We start from the raw sequence: 15,601 nt of genomic DNA on the forward strand, positions 1-15,601 counted from the left end.
TTTTATATTGATAGAACAATAACCCCGTTGGTTCAGAAAACAAACACCTCTTAACAGGCATTTGCTTATTTAACTAGCAAAAACGGACGTCTGTCGGTCTTTTCATTTGTCTTAATGAGGAAAAAAAAAAAGAGATCAAGAGTTATTTCCAAGGAAGGAATACAGTTCAAATCAGCAGCGATGTCTTCGGTAATTAGTTAATCTGGCATCCTACCTGCCTCGTATAGGTTCAGGTTAATCTGGGATGGCGTAATGAGCTTGAACGTAATGTCTGCAACAAGCATCACTGAACATAAACAGAGCAAACGCTGACCGAAGGCCACAGACTTTACACTAGTCACACAATGCTGGACCTGAACACAACAAAAAAGCAATCAACCGTATGCGTGGAGGTGAGTGTTCTTTTTTTTTTTTAAATGTAGTTCGTTTATTCGATGAATCCCAAGTGAATGATTGCTGGTGTTCGATAGTCACCCTCTTTTAGTAACTGAGTTTAGTGCTTTGATTTTGATTTTTTTTTTTTTTATGGGGAAAACTGAATTAAACGCTTTTGTTAGCCAGTTACATTTAAAAAGTTCACTTTAAGAGAAACAACAGGTTAATTTGAAGAAAAACCAGCAGTTTTTTTTTTTTGCTGCTGCTGCTGGTTTTAGCATTATGAAGCTTATTTACCTTGAATACAACATGAAGTCTTTCAAATATAAAAAATATTTAATGAAATTAAAATGTTTCTGGAGTTATTCATTGTTGCTTTAACAATGCACAGTCTTTACACTAAAGTTTGTTCCCATTTAATGGCATCCCTCCCAGCAAGTAGTTTTTATATGACCCAATCACAAACCTTTATACAATATGATCATAATTTGCATGAGTCATGTATTTCAGTCAATAGTCTGTCATGTTGGTTTAGGAGTGTGGAGATTGGACAGGGGAGTGTTTGGTGTGGTTGACACACAAATGGCCCTTGAGCATGGCACTGTTGGACCAGAGTAAGCTGATTTAACCCGATCTTGGTTATAAACGCTATGCTCTGGGAAGGATGCCCAGAAGATTAACGTCTCATTAAGAGGTGGATGCGTCAAGGTTCCTAAAATGTTCCTGTAGACCAAACAGTAGAGTACAGTGCTAACAAGGCCAAATTCATAGGTTCACATGGAATGCATGTCCTGAGTACAATGCAAGTAGGTTTGGATAAAAGCATTTAACTCCAAAAAAACATTTTTAAACACTTAAGAACAAGGATGCACACTGCATATGTGACTAAAATCTGCTTCTTTTTTTTGTGGATTCATGGAAAGTCTCTTGTTATGAATTTGAATAGTTATTAGTCAATAGTTATTGATCGACAATGGTTTATATAATAAGGGTGGTGGTGGTAGTAGTAATTTTGCAAGTCTATGTATATATTTAAGTTTGTACATAACATTTAATGCTTACTAAGAAATCCAATTTTGAACATCTTTCCTCTGTCCTATTGTCTGTAGTCGTATTATTTTAGAGTCTGTGTTTCAGAGGTCAGGAGGTTGACAATAACTCAAAGTCTCAGTGTTGAGCTATAAATGGCCCGCTTTGCTTCATTCATCTGTAAGTAAATGAAGCCAACATGCATTAGAAGGCAGAGCATGTCATCTCAGTCCACTGAGCTGGTTTGATTCTGTGCTTTCATCAGCAGGTGGACATGCTGGCGCCCATTACACTATTTAAATTGCATGCTAGAAGTAACCCATTCATTTGGGTAAATTTATTTACTTATGCTTTAATGGGTATCAATATTTTATTTTTAACTTTTCTCTCCAGCGGCCAGGATTCAGACATCACAGAAAAGGTACAGGCACTGACTGTGCTCTGAGTTTAATTTACATTGCATCATATAGTCTGTCATATAAACATGTAGACATAATTTTAGACATCTTACAATTTGCTTCTCAAATGTCAAATCATAACTGAAGATTTGTTGGTGTTCATATAAGTCTAAATGTTTCCAATCTTTCTTTTCAGAGAATTATGCATGTCATTCTCCTGTGTCCCAGCAAAGCACAGACAGTGGAGACGAGTTCATTCAGCTCCGGAAACTGAATGGCTCACCTGGCGAGTGTCCCAGTCGCCAGAATCTTCATAAGGAGCTTCTGCTCAGCCACAAGAGGTAAAGAGTAACATCTAAGATGTGTTTACTTTGCAAATGAAGTAATCCAACATAACCCAATACTTTACAAAGAATAAAAGCAAAATAAACAAACCTCATTTTGAAAGTTTTAAATGACATCAAACCTACACTAACCTGCATTTATTCATACAAACTGTGACCTTTTTTTCTTCTCAGAGGCCTGTTGGAGGAGAAACCAGAATTGCAGCGCGTGTTACAGCAGAGGAGGCTTGACCTGCACCGAGAGGAGGAACTTGCCCTCCGACCTCCTTCTGACCTGGAACAAGAGCTCCGTAAGAGACAACAGAAACTGCAGGAGGTACTGACCAATCTCTGTCCGCTTGATGTTCCTCATTACTGAAATGGCGGTCAAGAGTTTTGCCAGATGCAAGTCAGTAAAAATTTGGGATGAACTGAATTATTGTGGCTATGCATTTTGTTGAATGGACTTGCGCACTTCATATATTTTAGTGTTTTGTAAAGTTGACCGTTTTAAATCTCTCTCCACAGTATGAGATGGAGGAACAGAGGCGCATGGAGGATGAGAAGAATGTGCCAGAATTTGTCAGAGTGAAAGAAAGTCTGCGTCGCATACAGTTGACTGAATAAAACGACTGAAAGGGCCTATGGAGAAGAAATGCGCCTTTTGTAATTTTTACAGTTTTCATATAATAGAGAATGTTATGAAATTAAGTTGCATACAGCTGTAATGAAGCCCTCTATTTAAATATACTGTAATGTTCTGTAAACCTGAATCAAAATAAAGCTATTAATGTCTTGTATAAAATTCCCCCTTTTTTTTTTTCTTTTCTCCCCCCCTTTTGTCAAGCAGGTCACCAAACTGTCATACTTAAATGAGACTTTCATATTGAGAAGTCAGTTACTTCCTAGCAACCAAATGACAATCTCCAGCCACATCTCGGCACCATAATATCCTAGCATGGTCTTTTCTTTTTAAATCGAAAAGTGACTTTTGTAGTTTACTCGCTATCCACAGCCTTGTTCGGTTTTTCCCCCCTACACTAGAATGCTCAAATCGATTCGGTGTCTCGCTGCCTTTGCATTTACAGGTGGCACTCCTGCACATCGCCAGCGCGGAGAGAAATCTCCTTTCACATGGAAATGCCCGTTTAATTAACTGATCTTTAAATTCAGGAAGAGACACGAGGAACGCAAGCTGGCCATCTGCCGTAGCCCGCCTTTATCAGGAAGGTAACAGGAGGCAAATGGGAAGCAAATCGACAAAGAAACGTTTGTAGGAAGAAACTCGAGCCATGTTGTGCTCTCAATTTATATATATATTTATAAGCTGACGACAGTTACAACAAATACTCTTTCAGCAAATTACTTTGAACAGTATCGGGCATGTCGCCACGCAGGAAAACAATGAAGTTGTGGCAGCGTGCCATTTCAGACACCATTCATACCGTCCAGAGGACTATTCGCCAGCTGTCCTCTTGTTTAACTCTTATTGTCTCGGTTTTCTCCCGCTGGCTTTGTTAGACACGCCTATCGCAGAAGAAGCGTGTGCTGCTTTCAAAAGATCACGCACGCTTACGAAGTATTCTAGACAAACATTCGCGATAGGGGGCGATTTCAGTGGTATCGCCCGGTGATGCAAGTCAGTAAAAATTTGGGATGAACTGAATTATTGTGGCTATGCATTTTGTTGAATGGACTTGCGCACTTCATATATTTTAGTGTTTTGTAAAGTTGACCGTTTTAAATCTCTCTCCACAGTATGAGATGGAGGAACAGAGGCGCATGGAGGATGAGAAGAATGTGCCAGAATTTGTCAGAGTGAAAGAAAGTCTGCGTCGCATACAGTTGACTGAATAAAACGACTGAAAGGGCCTATGGAGAAGAAATGCGCCTTTTGTAATTTTTACAGTTTTCATATAATAGAGAATGTTATGAAATTAAGTTGCATACAGCTGTAATGAAGCCCTCTATTTAAATATACTGTAATGTTCTGTAAACCTGAATCAAAATAAAGCTATTAATGTCTTGTATAAAATTCCCCCTTTTTTTTTTTCTTTTCTCCCCCCCTTTTGTCAAGCAGGTCACCAAACTGTCATACTTAAATGAGACTTTCATATTGAGAAGTCAGTTACTTCCTAGCAACCAAATGACAATCTCCAGCCACATCTCGGCACCATAATATCCTAGCATGGTCTTTTCTTTTTAAATCGAAAAGTGACTTTTGTAGTTTACTCGCTATCCACAGCCTTGTTCGGTTTTTCCCCCCTACACTAGAATGCTCAAATCGATTCGGTGTCTCGCTGCCTTTGCATTTACAGGTGGCACTCCTGCACATCGCCAGCGCGGAGAGAAATCTCCTTTCACATGGAAATGCCCGTTTAATTAACTGATCTTTAAATTCAGGAAGAGACACGACGAACGCAAGCTGGCCATCTGCCGTAGCCCGCCTTTATCAGGAAGGTAACAGGAGGCAAATGGGAAGCAAATCGACAAAGAAACGTTTGTAGGAAGAAACTCGAGCCATGTTGTGCTCTCAATTTATATATATATTTATAAGCTGACGACAGTTGCAACAAATACTCTTTCAGCAAATTACTTTGAACAGTATCGGGCATGTCGCCACGCAGGAAAACAATGAAGTTGTGGCAGCGTGCCATTTCAGACACCATTCATACCGTCCAGAGGACTATTCGCCAGCTGTCCTCTTGTTTAACTCTTATTGTCTCGGTTTTCTCCCGCTGGCTTTGTTAGACACGCCTATCGCAGAAGAAGCGTGTGCTGCTTTCAAAAGATCACGCACGCTTACGAAGTATTCTAGACAAACATTCGCGATAGGGGGCGATTTCAGTGGTATCGCCCGGTGTGGTACATCTAAATTTGTTAACAAGCACAGTTGAAAAAAATTTCCTCATTAACATGCTAAGTAGGCATCTATTAATGTTAATACGTATGTTACTTTATAAATAGCAACTGGAGAATATTTCAGCTACATGGCACACTCCCCCTGCGCAAATACAGTTGGTATATTCCAGTGGCTTTTGGCTGGCTTGAGCAAAGACACCACATCCAGCTGCACTGTGGAGTCGCCGGCACACGCGCATCTGCGGGAATGGAGTGAACGGAGGGTGTGTATTGGGCTGGATACGGCAAAAAAAGGTATGGTAAATATAATATTTGTATTGATAAATATTACATGTGTATTACCTTTTTTGTGGCATAAATGGATTTTATATGTGGAAATGATATTTTATTAAAGCTTTGCACAAAGGCCCCATGAAATCATTCATTCGAAGACATGCGCTAAATCTTTGATAAGCTCTGTACTCATGATCTTAAATATGTTTTGAGTGCATTTATGTTTTTGGGACTTAAACCTACATTTACGACAGACATAAATGCTGACCATTTCATTGCATGGACTAGTGCTGCTTATAAGGTCAATCAACCCTTTCAAAGCATGCAAATTATTAAAGACTGTCACTAGTAAAATGAAATCTGAATTGCATGATATTTATGGGGCCCAAGTTGGTTTCGATGCTGATGGCATAATTGCATTATGATTGATTAAATGGAATACCTACTACAATAATATTTATCTTCATAAGCTCCATGCATTTAAAAGACATGTTTCTTAGTGCTTGTGAGTGTTGTTTACCATTGAGCCAGATCCAGTGGTATTGGTACAGCCATTCTAGACATTAGGTCTGTTAAAAGTTAATTAAAAGGAACATTTTGCCTACAGTTAAAGCCATTATTATTTGTATAAAGGCTTACAGGGTTTATCTTTTTTCCAGAAATCCATGGTAGTATATCTTGATTAACTTTGTACTGGAATACAGATTGAAGTGGATGTCCATTCATAAAGGGTCTGAGAATGAGTCAGTGTAAACAGAGAATGAGTCTGTTTACACTGGCAGAGAAACTTACTTCATTAGCCAAAGATGTTTTCGTCTTTAAGAGGCTTTCTGTCATGCATTCTGATTAATCATTTCATCTTCATTGAGTGGCATGATGAAAGGAGAGAAGTGGAATCACAAAGACTGTCTTTCAAGTCTCTTCACTCACTCACTCACTCTCTCTTTCCCACTCTCCGCCATGTTTTGCATGGCTTCATTAACAATCGACTGGTTTTTGGCTTTGCACCAGCTGTGGAAATAAGTCACACACTAAAATCTGTCGCTCCATAACATCTGCATCCACATGATTCAGCATCTCTGTAATAACAGGCTCCGCATACAATCTGGGTCGTGTTCAAATCTCCCGTCAGACTTTCCAAGCTCTGGCCCTCTCTGGGAATTCCAGTCCTGGCCGCAGTGGTAATGAAATTGGCCGAGTAGGCATTCCAATAGATCACAGCCCAACAGACTCATGGGAAAGGGTGTTTGGGAATCTGGAGGAGGTGACATGAGAATTGAAGACTATTGAAAATGGGCTTATTTGCTGATGTCTCATCTTTACGCTTGACTGCGAGAGAGGATGGGTGGATCTGTTGTGTTATTCTTCTGCTGCTGAGATCGCTGTCAAGAAGACTATGTCCTGTCTGCTCTTCTGAGCTTAATGTGCTTTGTAATCAAGACAGACCTAATGTGTTTTCAGGGTGGAGGTCCTTGAGTGCAGTTGTGCTGATTGCTCTTTTTCACACGTTTACAACAAAGTCCCTTTCAAGGAAAGTCATTTAATGGCCATTTGGGAAATTTTAGGCATGCAAGTGTCATCTACTTGAATTATGAAATACTTAGGTCTCAAAAACTGCTTGCCAAACTCATATTTAAATCACATTTCAAATTAGGAATAAAATCAAACATGAACTGTCCCACAAATGTTGGGCAAATTGAATGTGATTCACTGATTATGTAGGTACTCAAATTTGTTCTGAAATTTCTGATATTCAATATTTCTTTGTATGTGATCCATGGCAGAAAGTCATACAGGTTTTCAAAGATGTGAGGGTGAGTCAATTTTGGCAGAATTATAATTTTGGGGTCAACTAAAATTGGGAGTTGCTTTTTGTTTAATAAAGCACAGTTTGTCACAGTGACCTAATTCCTGCTGCAGTTTCATAAGCCTTTCTTTTGCCCTCTGTAAGTTTTGTTGTATCAGCAGATACTGTCCTCTCAGCAAATTGACCACTCGGGCTTGTTGACAGAGCTTTGCTGGTATTTTTTCAGTCGTTGGAGTGTCTGATGGAGCAGGCTGCTTTCTATTGTGCTGAGCTGCATCCATCCACATGAGTTACAGAACTGAATGAGGATGGAGTCTTTAGAAGCTCCACAGTCACGTCCTGTCAAATTTTCTTCCTCAGAACTCAGGAAGAGGGATGATAAGGATCCACGCCGACTCATTAGTAGGGATGTTGTCCCTAGTGATGTGGGTGGGCAACTAGATTTCCCCCCAAAATAGCATTTATATAAGTACAGCGCCTGTCCTAGATTTTTTGTGCATGACACCGGCGCTCATTAGATATAACAAGGAGCCATGGGCCCTATTTCTAAAACACACATATGATTGGATTTGATCCTAAATTCCATGGATTTCATCCAGAATGTCAAAGCTGTTCCATAACATCCATACAAACTTTTTGTTCCATATATACCAGTAATTCAAATAGTCCAACTCTGATTATGAAAATGTAAAGATAAATAAACAGACAATCACAATATGCATAACTATTATTATATGTGCACATTAGTCATTTTAAGTGTGTTGTGGGTATTACATGATTTAATTTAATTCATTAATTAGATTACTGATTTCCTGGAATGAATGAATGAATAAATAAATGTGTATATGTAAGAGGGATACATTTAGGGAATGTTTTTTGTGCATATTATATTAATGTTTTATAAATCAGTCATGGGAACATTTAAAAAAATGTGTTGCACGTTCACATTTAGGATCATTCCAAGCATATCTTTATACATGACCCCTAGGTTTGATAATGGTTGATGTAACTTGCCTTTTCTTTCTCAGGAAATGAAACCTCTTACTTTTTTGTAGGACTTCAAAAAAAGTAGTGTTGCAAATGTCATTAATTGAGCTAATATCTTCCTCAAATCTTGTTACTGGATATGAAAGCATCTTTTGTAATTCTGAAACTCAAGATGATGGCAATTCAGTCATAATTTAATCATCCTAATGTTGTTCCAAACTTTAGGCCACTTTCTTCTGTGGAACACAAAAATTTGAAAAAAAAATGTCTCCGTATTACTTGTTTTCCATATAATGAAATTCAGTAGGGTCCAGTGTTGTTTTGAACCCCATTCAATTCTGCCATGATATATTCACTCTAATTTTTGGGTAAACTTCCCCTTTAAACAGATTAATAATAAGTTTCCTGCTTGATTGATTCCTTTTACATCTGTAAGAGGATCCGATTTGTCATTCAAAACTCATCTCCTCATCTTACTTTCTCCATACTGAGGCCTGCGAAATCTGAGACGTCACAGACAGAGATCCCTAAACATTATTTCTAACAATCCTTTAGAAAAACTTTGCCTGCAAGTTTTCTTCATGGTAATAAGAGAATCCCTGACATGGTTATCTAAGTTATCAGCATGTCCCGCCTGAGGCTGAATCAGTATGGACACATTGTTCCACTTCAAAGCTATGGCGAGTGGGCACTGAAAGAAAGAGAGGGGGTCTTGGAGAGAACAGGTGCAGTCTTTGGGAGGGGGAGAGTCCCTTCTGCCATCTGTTGACTTCTTGTTTTCCCCCAAACACACTTCATCACAATACACACGCCTGCTTGGTCATAGTGATCCAGGTTGCTATGGTGCTGTATGCGAAGGATAAGACCCCCACATGTGTGAGTTCAACTCTGGGCGTGCGGCTATTGTGTTTTTTTTGGGGGGGGGGCAGACTGAAATAGGGGTGGATGAGGCGAAAGACCGGTTGACTTTTTCAGATGTGGAGGAGATGCTGAGGTGCCTGTGAAGGGTTCTCCTCGGGAGGTTCGGTTTTACATAATCGCACGGCCACAAGCCACTGTTTGGAAGGCAAATTTACTTAGTGGTTTCTGGACTGGAGAGCAGCAGAAAATGGAGAGTGCTTGAAATCAAACAACAGATTTCAGTCTTTTCTCTTCCCCATCAACAGGTCACATCTGCAGCCTGAACTCGGATATTTTGAAAACTGCAGAGTAACAAAAATAGACATGGATTGTAAGGAGGAGATCAGTGACTCTGATAGCGGGATCATTTTAAACTCTGGTGAGTGCTTTTGTTTTGTTTTCATTTTTTAAATTATAAATCATATTTAGGAGGGAGGAGAATGCATATCAGTAACCAAAATTTGGTGCTGTAGTCCCCCAAAAAACATTTGGGGGACTACAGTAGTTTTAGTTTAAGTAAACATTACTTAAAATTTTCTAGCTTTATTTTATCTAAATTTTTTTGTGTGTGTGTGTGTTAATAATAGATAATATTAAAGGGGTCCTATTATGCTTTTTCACTTTTAGTTAGTCTGTAATGTTGCTGTTTGAGCATAAAAAAGATCTGCAAAGTTACAAAGCTCAAAGTCCAATTCAAAAGGAGACATTTTATTGAACAGAAATCACTTTTCAAAAACTACAACGAACGACTCGTTTGGACTACAACGCATATTTTCCGTGATTTGTGATATCACAAATATCGACGAATGGGACGAGACCTGGTTGAGCTGCACTAGAGAAGGCAACACACTCCATGTCGGAGACGCGCTAGATTTCCCAAGGCAGACAAACTTAGAGGAGTTACAATCATCCGGGTTTAAATCACGCTCAAATTGATTTGATTTTGACGCAATATTTACACTGAAGCTCGCAGGCGGCTATGGTAAGGGGCATGACATTTCTTGACCAGGCGCCGAGTGCTGCCAATCACAACACACACTGGCCCAGCTAACCAATCACAGCACATTTCGTATTTCAGAAGGTGGGCCTTCATTTGATACAGGAACTATTCGAGTCGTTCATGCCAGACTGGGGAGAGAGGTGTTGTAATAATGTAAAATATGAAAAAATAATATGTTTTTCGAACAACCTAGTATGAGAGCCTGTTCTAGTACACCCCCAAAACAAAATGACAAGGAAAGTCAGATACTCAACTCTAGTTTCTTACATGAGTGCTAGAGTTCATTGTGTCAGGGCAGGCCAACTGCTAGCCCCCTGTATGTGTGTGCTCTTGTGTAATGAAATCTGTTGTGATTATCCAGGCCCAGACAGTCCTACGTCTCCGGTGAAGGACCTGAGCACTCACACGCGTGCCATGAGGCTGAAGCAGCAGGCCCTTGAGGACAGACTGGAGCTTTGTGTCCTGGAGCTAAAGAAACTCTGCATTAGAGAGGCTGTGAGTGACAAAAAAAGTGTCATCAGTATTGCCATCTCTGCTAAATTCATAAACATCATGTATCATATATATATATATATATCGTGGATTATTATGTGTAAAATTGCAAAAATATCATTCATTCATGCATGACGGCGATTTAAACCTAATTCACTTCAATTAAGATAACTATACATGCTATTCTTGTCATGAGCATCAAGGTGTGGGGGCGCTGCGGTACAAATTCCACTCATGTTTAGTACATGTTAACTCAAAGATTTGTAGAAAAAATATAAACGCTGGACTCTGTGGTCGATTCTGTGTTAAGGTAAGGCATGTTATTAGCAATTATGTGTTGTGGCTGGGTTGTTATAGGTCTGCGTGACTCTCGATGTCTTAGGCCTAATTGAACGGAGGAATTATGGTATTTTTCTGTAGCCTGACGACGAGTAACTTTAACCACTGTTCATGTGAACTCAAAGACAGCCTGATGCTTTGTTTATAGACTATTTGTGGGTGGCTGTTTGTTGTTTCACCTATCAATTCCTGTCGATAAAGTATAATAGGGATTTATTCTATATAGTGCTTGCATAAAGCAAGTAGTGCATACACTTGTAGCTGTCATGTATCTTTGTAAGTCATTGTAAGCCCTCTTTTGAGGCACGCGCAAGCGCATGAACAATATTCAATTATCAATCTTGAAAATGTTTTTCTTGCTTGAAAACCATGATAAAATCTTACTGATCCCAAACTTCTGAAAAGTAGTTTGTATTACATACAAGGATAAATTACTTTGCACACACATTGTGTCGTAGTTTCAAAAGAATAGGAAAGTTTAAGTAGGAAAGTCAGCTTGCCCATAAGCGTAAATCAGGTTGCTCTGATTAAGCTGGGGTTTTTCTTGTTCTCAATACAGCCCTTCAATAGAGGCACTAAAGCAATGTCCAAGAAACAGATGCTTCTTTACATGTTAGCCCACATGTCTGTCATTCATTATTGGCCAAGCAGGGAGAAGATTTAAGGACCCAATCATTACACTATAGAAACCTCTTTGTGGACATTTCGACAATATAAAGACGAGCATCTGCTCGCTCAAGATTTTGTTTTGTTTTGTATTGACTAACAGACATGAAGTTTGTTTTCTTTGAGATTAAAATGCCCTTTGTTTTAACAGGAGCTGACTGGAAATTTGCCCTCCGATTACCCTCTCCTGCCTGACGAGAAGCCTCCGCAGGTCCGGCGACGCATCGGAGCCGCTTTCAAACTGGATGAGGGTTTTATTTCACAAGATGGCGAGGTATAGGCCACAGTTTCTACACGGAGATTACTTTAATGCAACTGACTGTTATTTGAGCCTACCTGGCTAGTTTGAAATGTTATTCATGGTGGTGAAACGGTTCCATTTATATGGAAAAAGATTTTTACAAGGTGCGTTTAATCCATATTTCAGCATTTTCAGCATGCGGTTACCCCCTAAAATGTTTGTCTCCAGGAGTCTGAGCTGCACGCGCTCGAGGCTGATCTCGCCCTGCAGCGGCAGATTTATGAGGCAGCCCGAAAGCTCTCCCTCGAGGAGCACATCAGCAAACCGGTGAGGAAAAGCCGACTGCAGCAGTGTAAACGTGAAGAGAAGAAGCTGAAAGAGCTGCAGGATGCGATACTGAAACACCGCATCAACCATGGCTGTGTCTCTCCACAGACCTGCTATTCTTCCAGACAGAGAGGTCAGCCAGTCGATGCTCATATAAACTACATTTTATGCATTATAAATGTGATTGACGGTATTACCAAAAAGATATGATTTGAATGAACAAATATTTGTTGGTCCATTCCAGATCTTTGTATGTCTGATGACAGCTCGCTGTCTGATGCTGTTGCCTTAGATGATGGTAAGCAAGCAACCCTTTATTTCATCAAACTCAAATTTTCACACTCCACTGTATGTGGAAATTTGATGTCTAGGATTTTGCTAATGTAGAAAATTTGTCTTTTATCTACAGACTCAGACTCTGCTCCCTTTTCTCCAGCCGTTCTGGGGTCTTCCACAGACAGCGGTTTCCAGTGTCTGACTCTCTTGCCCAATAACGGCCCAAAGCAATCGAGCTCCAGTTCCAGTCTGGACTATGATGCCTCGCCCATCCAGAACTCTCCATGGAAGGAGTCCAGCTTGGACCAGCCCTACCAGAAACAAAAACCTTCTCACTCTGCCTGCAGCAGCCGCTCAAGGTACTGTGGGATATTCTAGCTTTGAGTCCCATGGTAGATATTTAAGTGCAATATAAGCATACCATTGCTTTGTGTTGTTAGAGCTGTTTTAAAGGAACTTGATAGATCATTTGGTTAACATACACCTTACTGTTCAAATGTTTGGGGTGGTAAGACTTTTAGTAACACTTTACTTAAAGCCTCTATGTATAATGCATTATAAAGGGTTATTTAAGTGTATAATGCATTATAATTATTGATAATGTGCTTTGTAATATATTATATAATTAAATAATTATAACCGAATTTAAAATGCATAGTGTAACAATGAATTAAGCATGATAATGTATTAACTGTGGTTACAATTATTCATGAGATTATAAGATGCATTACAAGGCATAATTAATGCATTAAAACTACTTTTATTATGCATTATACATATATGCTTTAAGTAAAGTGTTACATTTTTTGTATTTTTGGAGGAAGTGCCTTGTGCTCATCAAGGCTGCATTAATTTAACTTACAGTAAAAACAGTAATATTGTGAAATATTATAACAATTTAAAAGGTCTGTTTTCTATTTTAAATATTTAAAATGTAATTTATTCCTGTGATGGCATAGCTGAATTTTCAGCAGCCATTACTCCAGTTTTTAAGTGATCCATCAGAAATCATTCCAGTATGTCGATTTGGTGCAGAAACATTATTATCAATATTAAAAACAGTTGTGCTTCTGTGTCAGCAGCAGTCCAACAGGCTCACCAACAGACACAAGAATGGCAGAACTTCCTCCAGCACCCCAGTTTGTGTTTAAGAGTCTGCCAGTGCGAAACAATCAGCCAAACAGCGCCCCCTCCACCCCAGAGCTGCCACTGCGTCGACAGTTCTCACAGTCCTTCAGGTAAATTAATATAAAGCATTGGTACTTTAGGATTGCCTAAATACTGTTTTTCAAATACATGGCTCAAATTGATATTAAGACTGTTTTTAAAACTTGTGAAAGTTAAATATGTTGGGAAATACATAGTTTTTATAAAAAATATTAGTGAAGCAGTTGCATTTAAATATTTTCGTTACACTTCAAGGTGTCCTTTTTACAGTGTAATCATACATTTAAGTACTGACTCTGAGTAATATTAATTAACTATTAATTAACTACATGTACTTACTATATGGGTTGGGTTAGGATTAGGGTTACTTGCATGTAATTATGCATAATTTATTGTTATTATAATAGTAAGTACATGTAACATGTGTACCAAGGACACCTTAAAAAATAAAATGTTACCAATATTTTTAATTGATGATTTTCAGTTTATTAATTAGCAACATTTGTATTTGTACAGCAATGTCTTACCTACTAATCTGTTATCATCTCCTCTCAAATAGGCTTCCCAGAAGCAAACCAGAATTGACCAAGGCCAGCTCAGACCTGGGACGGGGCCGGACCAAGTTGCCGCGACAACGAGTGACCGATGTCGCATTAGCCTACTCAGTTCAACGTTTATATCAGTGCAGCTCTGAAGACAGCAGCTCCGAGCTTTCCATTTCCTCATACAGCAGTTCCTCCAGCCGAGAGACGACCACCGAGGCACCTAAACCCTATCCGCCTCCATACGGCTACCATCGCACCGCTCCAAATAAAGGACCAAGCCAGCTCAACACCTACAGTACACTCAAAAACAACAACAAAAACCCACCTCACCTCGTGCCTGGCCCCAATCGCACCGCTCCAAATAAAGGACCAAGCCAGCTCAACACCTACAGTACACTCAAAAACAACAACAAAAACCCACCTCACCTCGTGCCTGGCCCCAATCGCACCGCTCCAAATAAAGGACCAAGCCAGCTCAACACCTACAGTACACTCAAAAACAACAACAAAAACCCACCTCACCTCGTGCCTGGCCCCAATCGAGTGAAGATTAGCAATGGGACACCACTTCAGGCAGACATGGCAAGGCTGCAACTCAGACAGAATTCACAATCTGATGCTGTACATACTAATAAACCCCAACAAGTCGAGGTTATCTCACCCAAACGAATGCTCAAGCCTCCCCCGCCATACACAAAGGTGGTCCGCACGACGTCACTAAGAGAATATCCCAACCACCCCAGCCGTGTGCTTCCTCGAGATGTGGTATCAGGGGAGCTTAAAACCTGGCACCAGAAAACCAATATAATCATATCCAAACCCCGCTCACTTGAACGGCAAGGATCGATTCGAATCAAGCGCCCAGTGCCGCCACCCTACCACCAGATTCCCTCTCATAAACAGGTAAATATGTGGACAATATGTGCATTTATCAGTACCAGTTTCGTAAATGAAATCCGTTCTTGGTAAATGATGAGCATACTTGTTTGGATCCAGGTTTCTCAGAAGGTGATTCTGCAAAGGGCTTCGGATGGAACGCCGCTGCAGTGGTACGAAGAGGAAGACTCCGAGATTGTGAGTCAGGTGTAACCAGGTAGAAGAAACCTGGAGGAGATGACACAGAGAATAAGCGAACTCTTATTGTACATGTCTTTATTTTTATTTATTGAGCCAATGGACTCACCGATGTAGTCTGATTATGTTCATTCTCACCGAGACTTTTTGACCAAGTTGGAGCTGAGCCTCGATTCTATATATGCCTACATTTGTGATTAAATTTCAAGTCTAAGACTTCCTTGTAAGGCATCATGCCAGATTATTATGATGAATGTATAATATAATCGTGCTTTTATTGATGTCAGTAGAGTGTGGCCCACCTTTTGCAAAAGAATGCCCTCACAGAAATGACATCTTTTAGTATGTATTTGTGTCTTGTACACGATTCTTCATAATTAATGTATTATGTAATGTCTTAGTTTCCCCATGATTTTATTTAATTTAACACATTATGAATTAATATATTATTTTTCCATAATATTTTTTATTTGTGAATTAATATTGCCCCTTTCCTAACACAATTTTTTTTAATTAGTGA

The 15,601-nt window shown here is 39.5% G+C and overlaps 2 protein-coding genes across 3 annotated transcripts; both read left to right on the plus strand.

The window, feature by feature from the left end:
• The first annotated feature begins 132 nt into the window (after window positions 1-132).
• Window positions 133-2,754, plus strand: LOC107549966 (protein FAM107B). 2 transcript variants are annotated; one of them, XM_016231155.1, is made up of 5 exons: window positions 133-392; window positions 1,798-1,825; window positions 1,999-2,143; window positions 2,321-2,534; window positions 2,654-2,740. In XM_016231155.1, exons 1-4 carry the CDS (start codon window positions 345-347, stop codon window positions 2,502-2,504), a joined length of 405 nt encoding a protein of 134 aa, XP_016086641.1. In that variant the 5' UTR covers window positions 133-344; the 3' UTR covers window positions 2,505-2,534; window positions 2,654-2,740. The 2 variants fall into 2 exon arrangements, with proteins under 2 accessions (XP_016086641.1, XP_016086640.1); XM_016231154.1 differs by having other exon boundaries at window positions 144-392; window positions 2,321-2,462; window positions 2,654-2,754.
• A 2,395-nt stretch (window positions 2,755-5,149) lies between these two features.
• Window positions 5,150-15,486, plus strand: inavaa (innate immunity activator a). Its single transcript, XM_016231129.1, has 10 exons — window positions 5,150-5,281; window positions 9,221-9,333; window positions 10,316-10,449; window positions 11,603-11,725; window positions 11,921-12,152; window positions 12,264-12,317; window positions 12,429-12,654; window positions 13,378-13,533; window positions 14,022-14,910; window positions 15,004-15,486. The coding sequence occupies exons 2-10, from the start codon at window positions 9,279-9,281 to the stop codon at window positions 15,094-15,096; spliced, it is 1,962 nt and encodes a 653-aa protein (XP_016086615.1). The 5' UTR covers window positions 5,150-5,281; window positions 9,221-9,278; the 3' UTR covers window positions 15,097-15,486.
• Window positions 15,487-15,601: the final 115 nt, after the last annotated feature.

This window comes from Sinocyclocheilus grahami, unplaced genomic scaffold (genome assembly GCF_001515645.1).
Source record: "Sinocyclocheilus grahami isolate Dianchi unplaced genomic scaffold, SAMN03320097.WGS_v1.1 scaffold384.1, whole genome shotgun sequence".
NCBI classification, from domain to species: domain Eukaryota; kingdom Metazoa; phylum Chordata; class Actinopteri; order Cypriniformes; family Cyprinidae; genus Sinocyclocheilus; species Sinocyclocheilus grahami.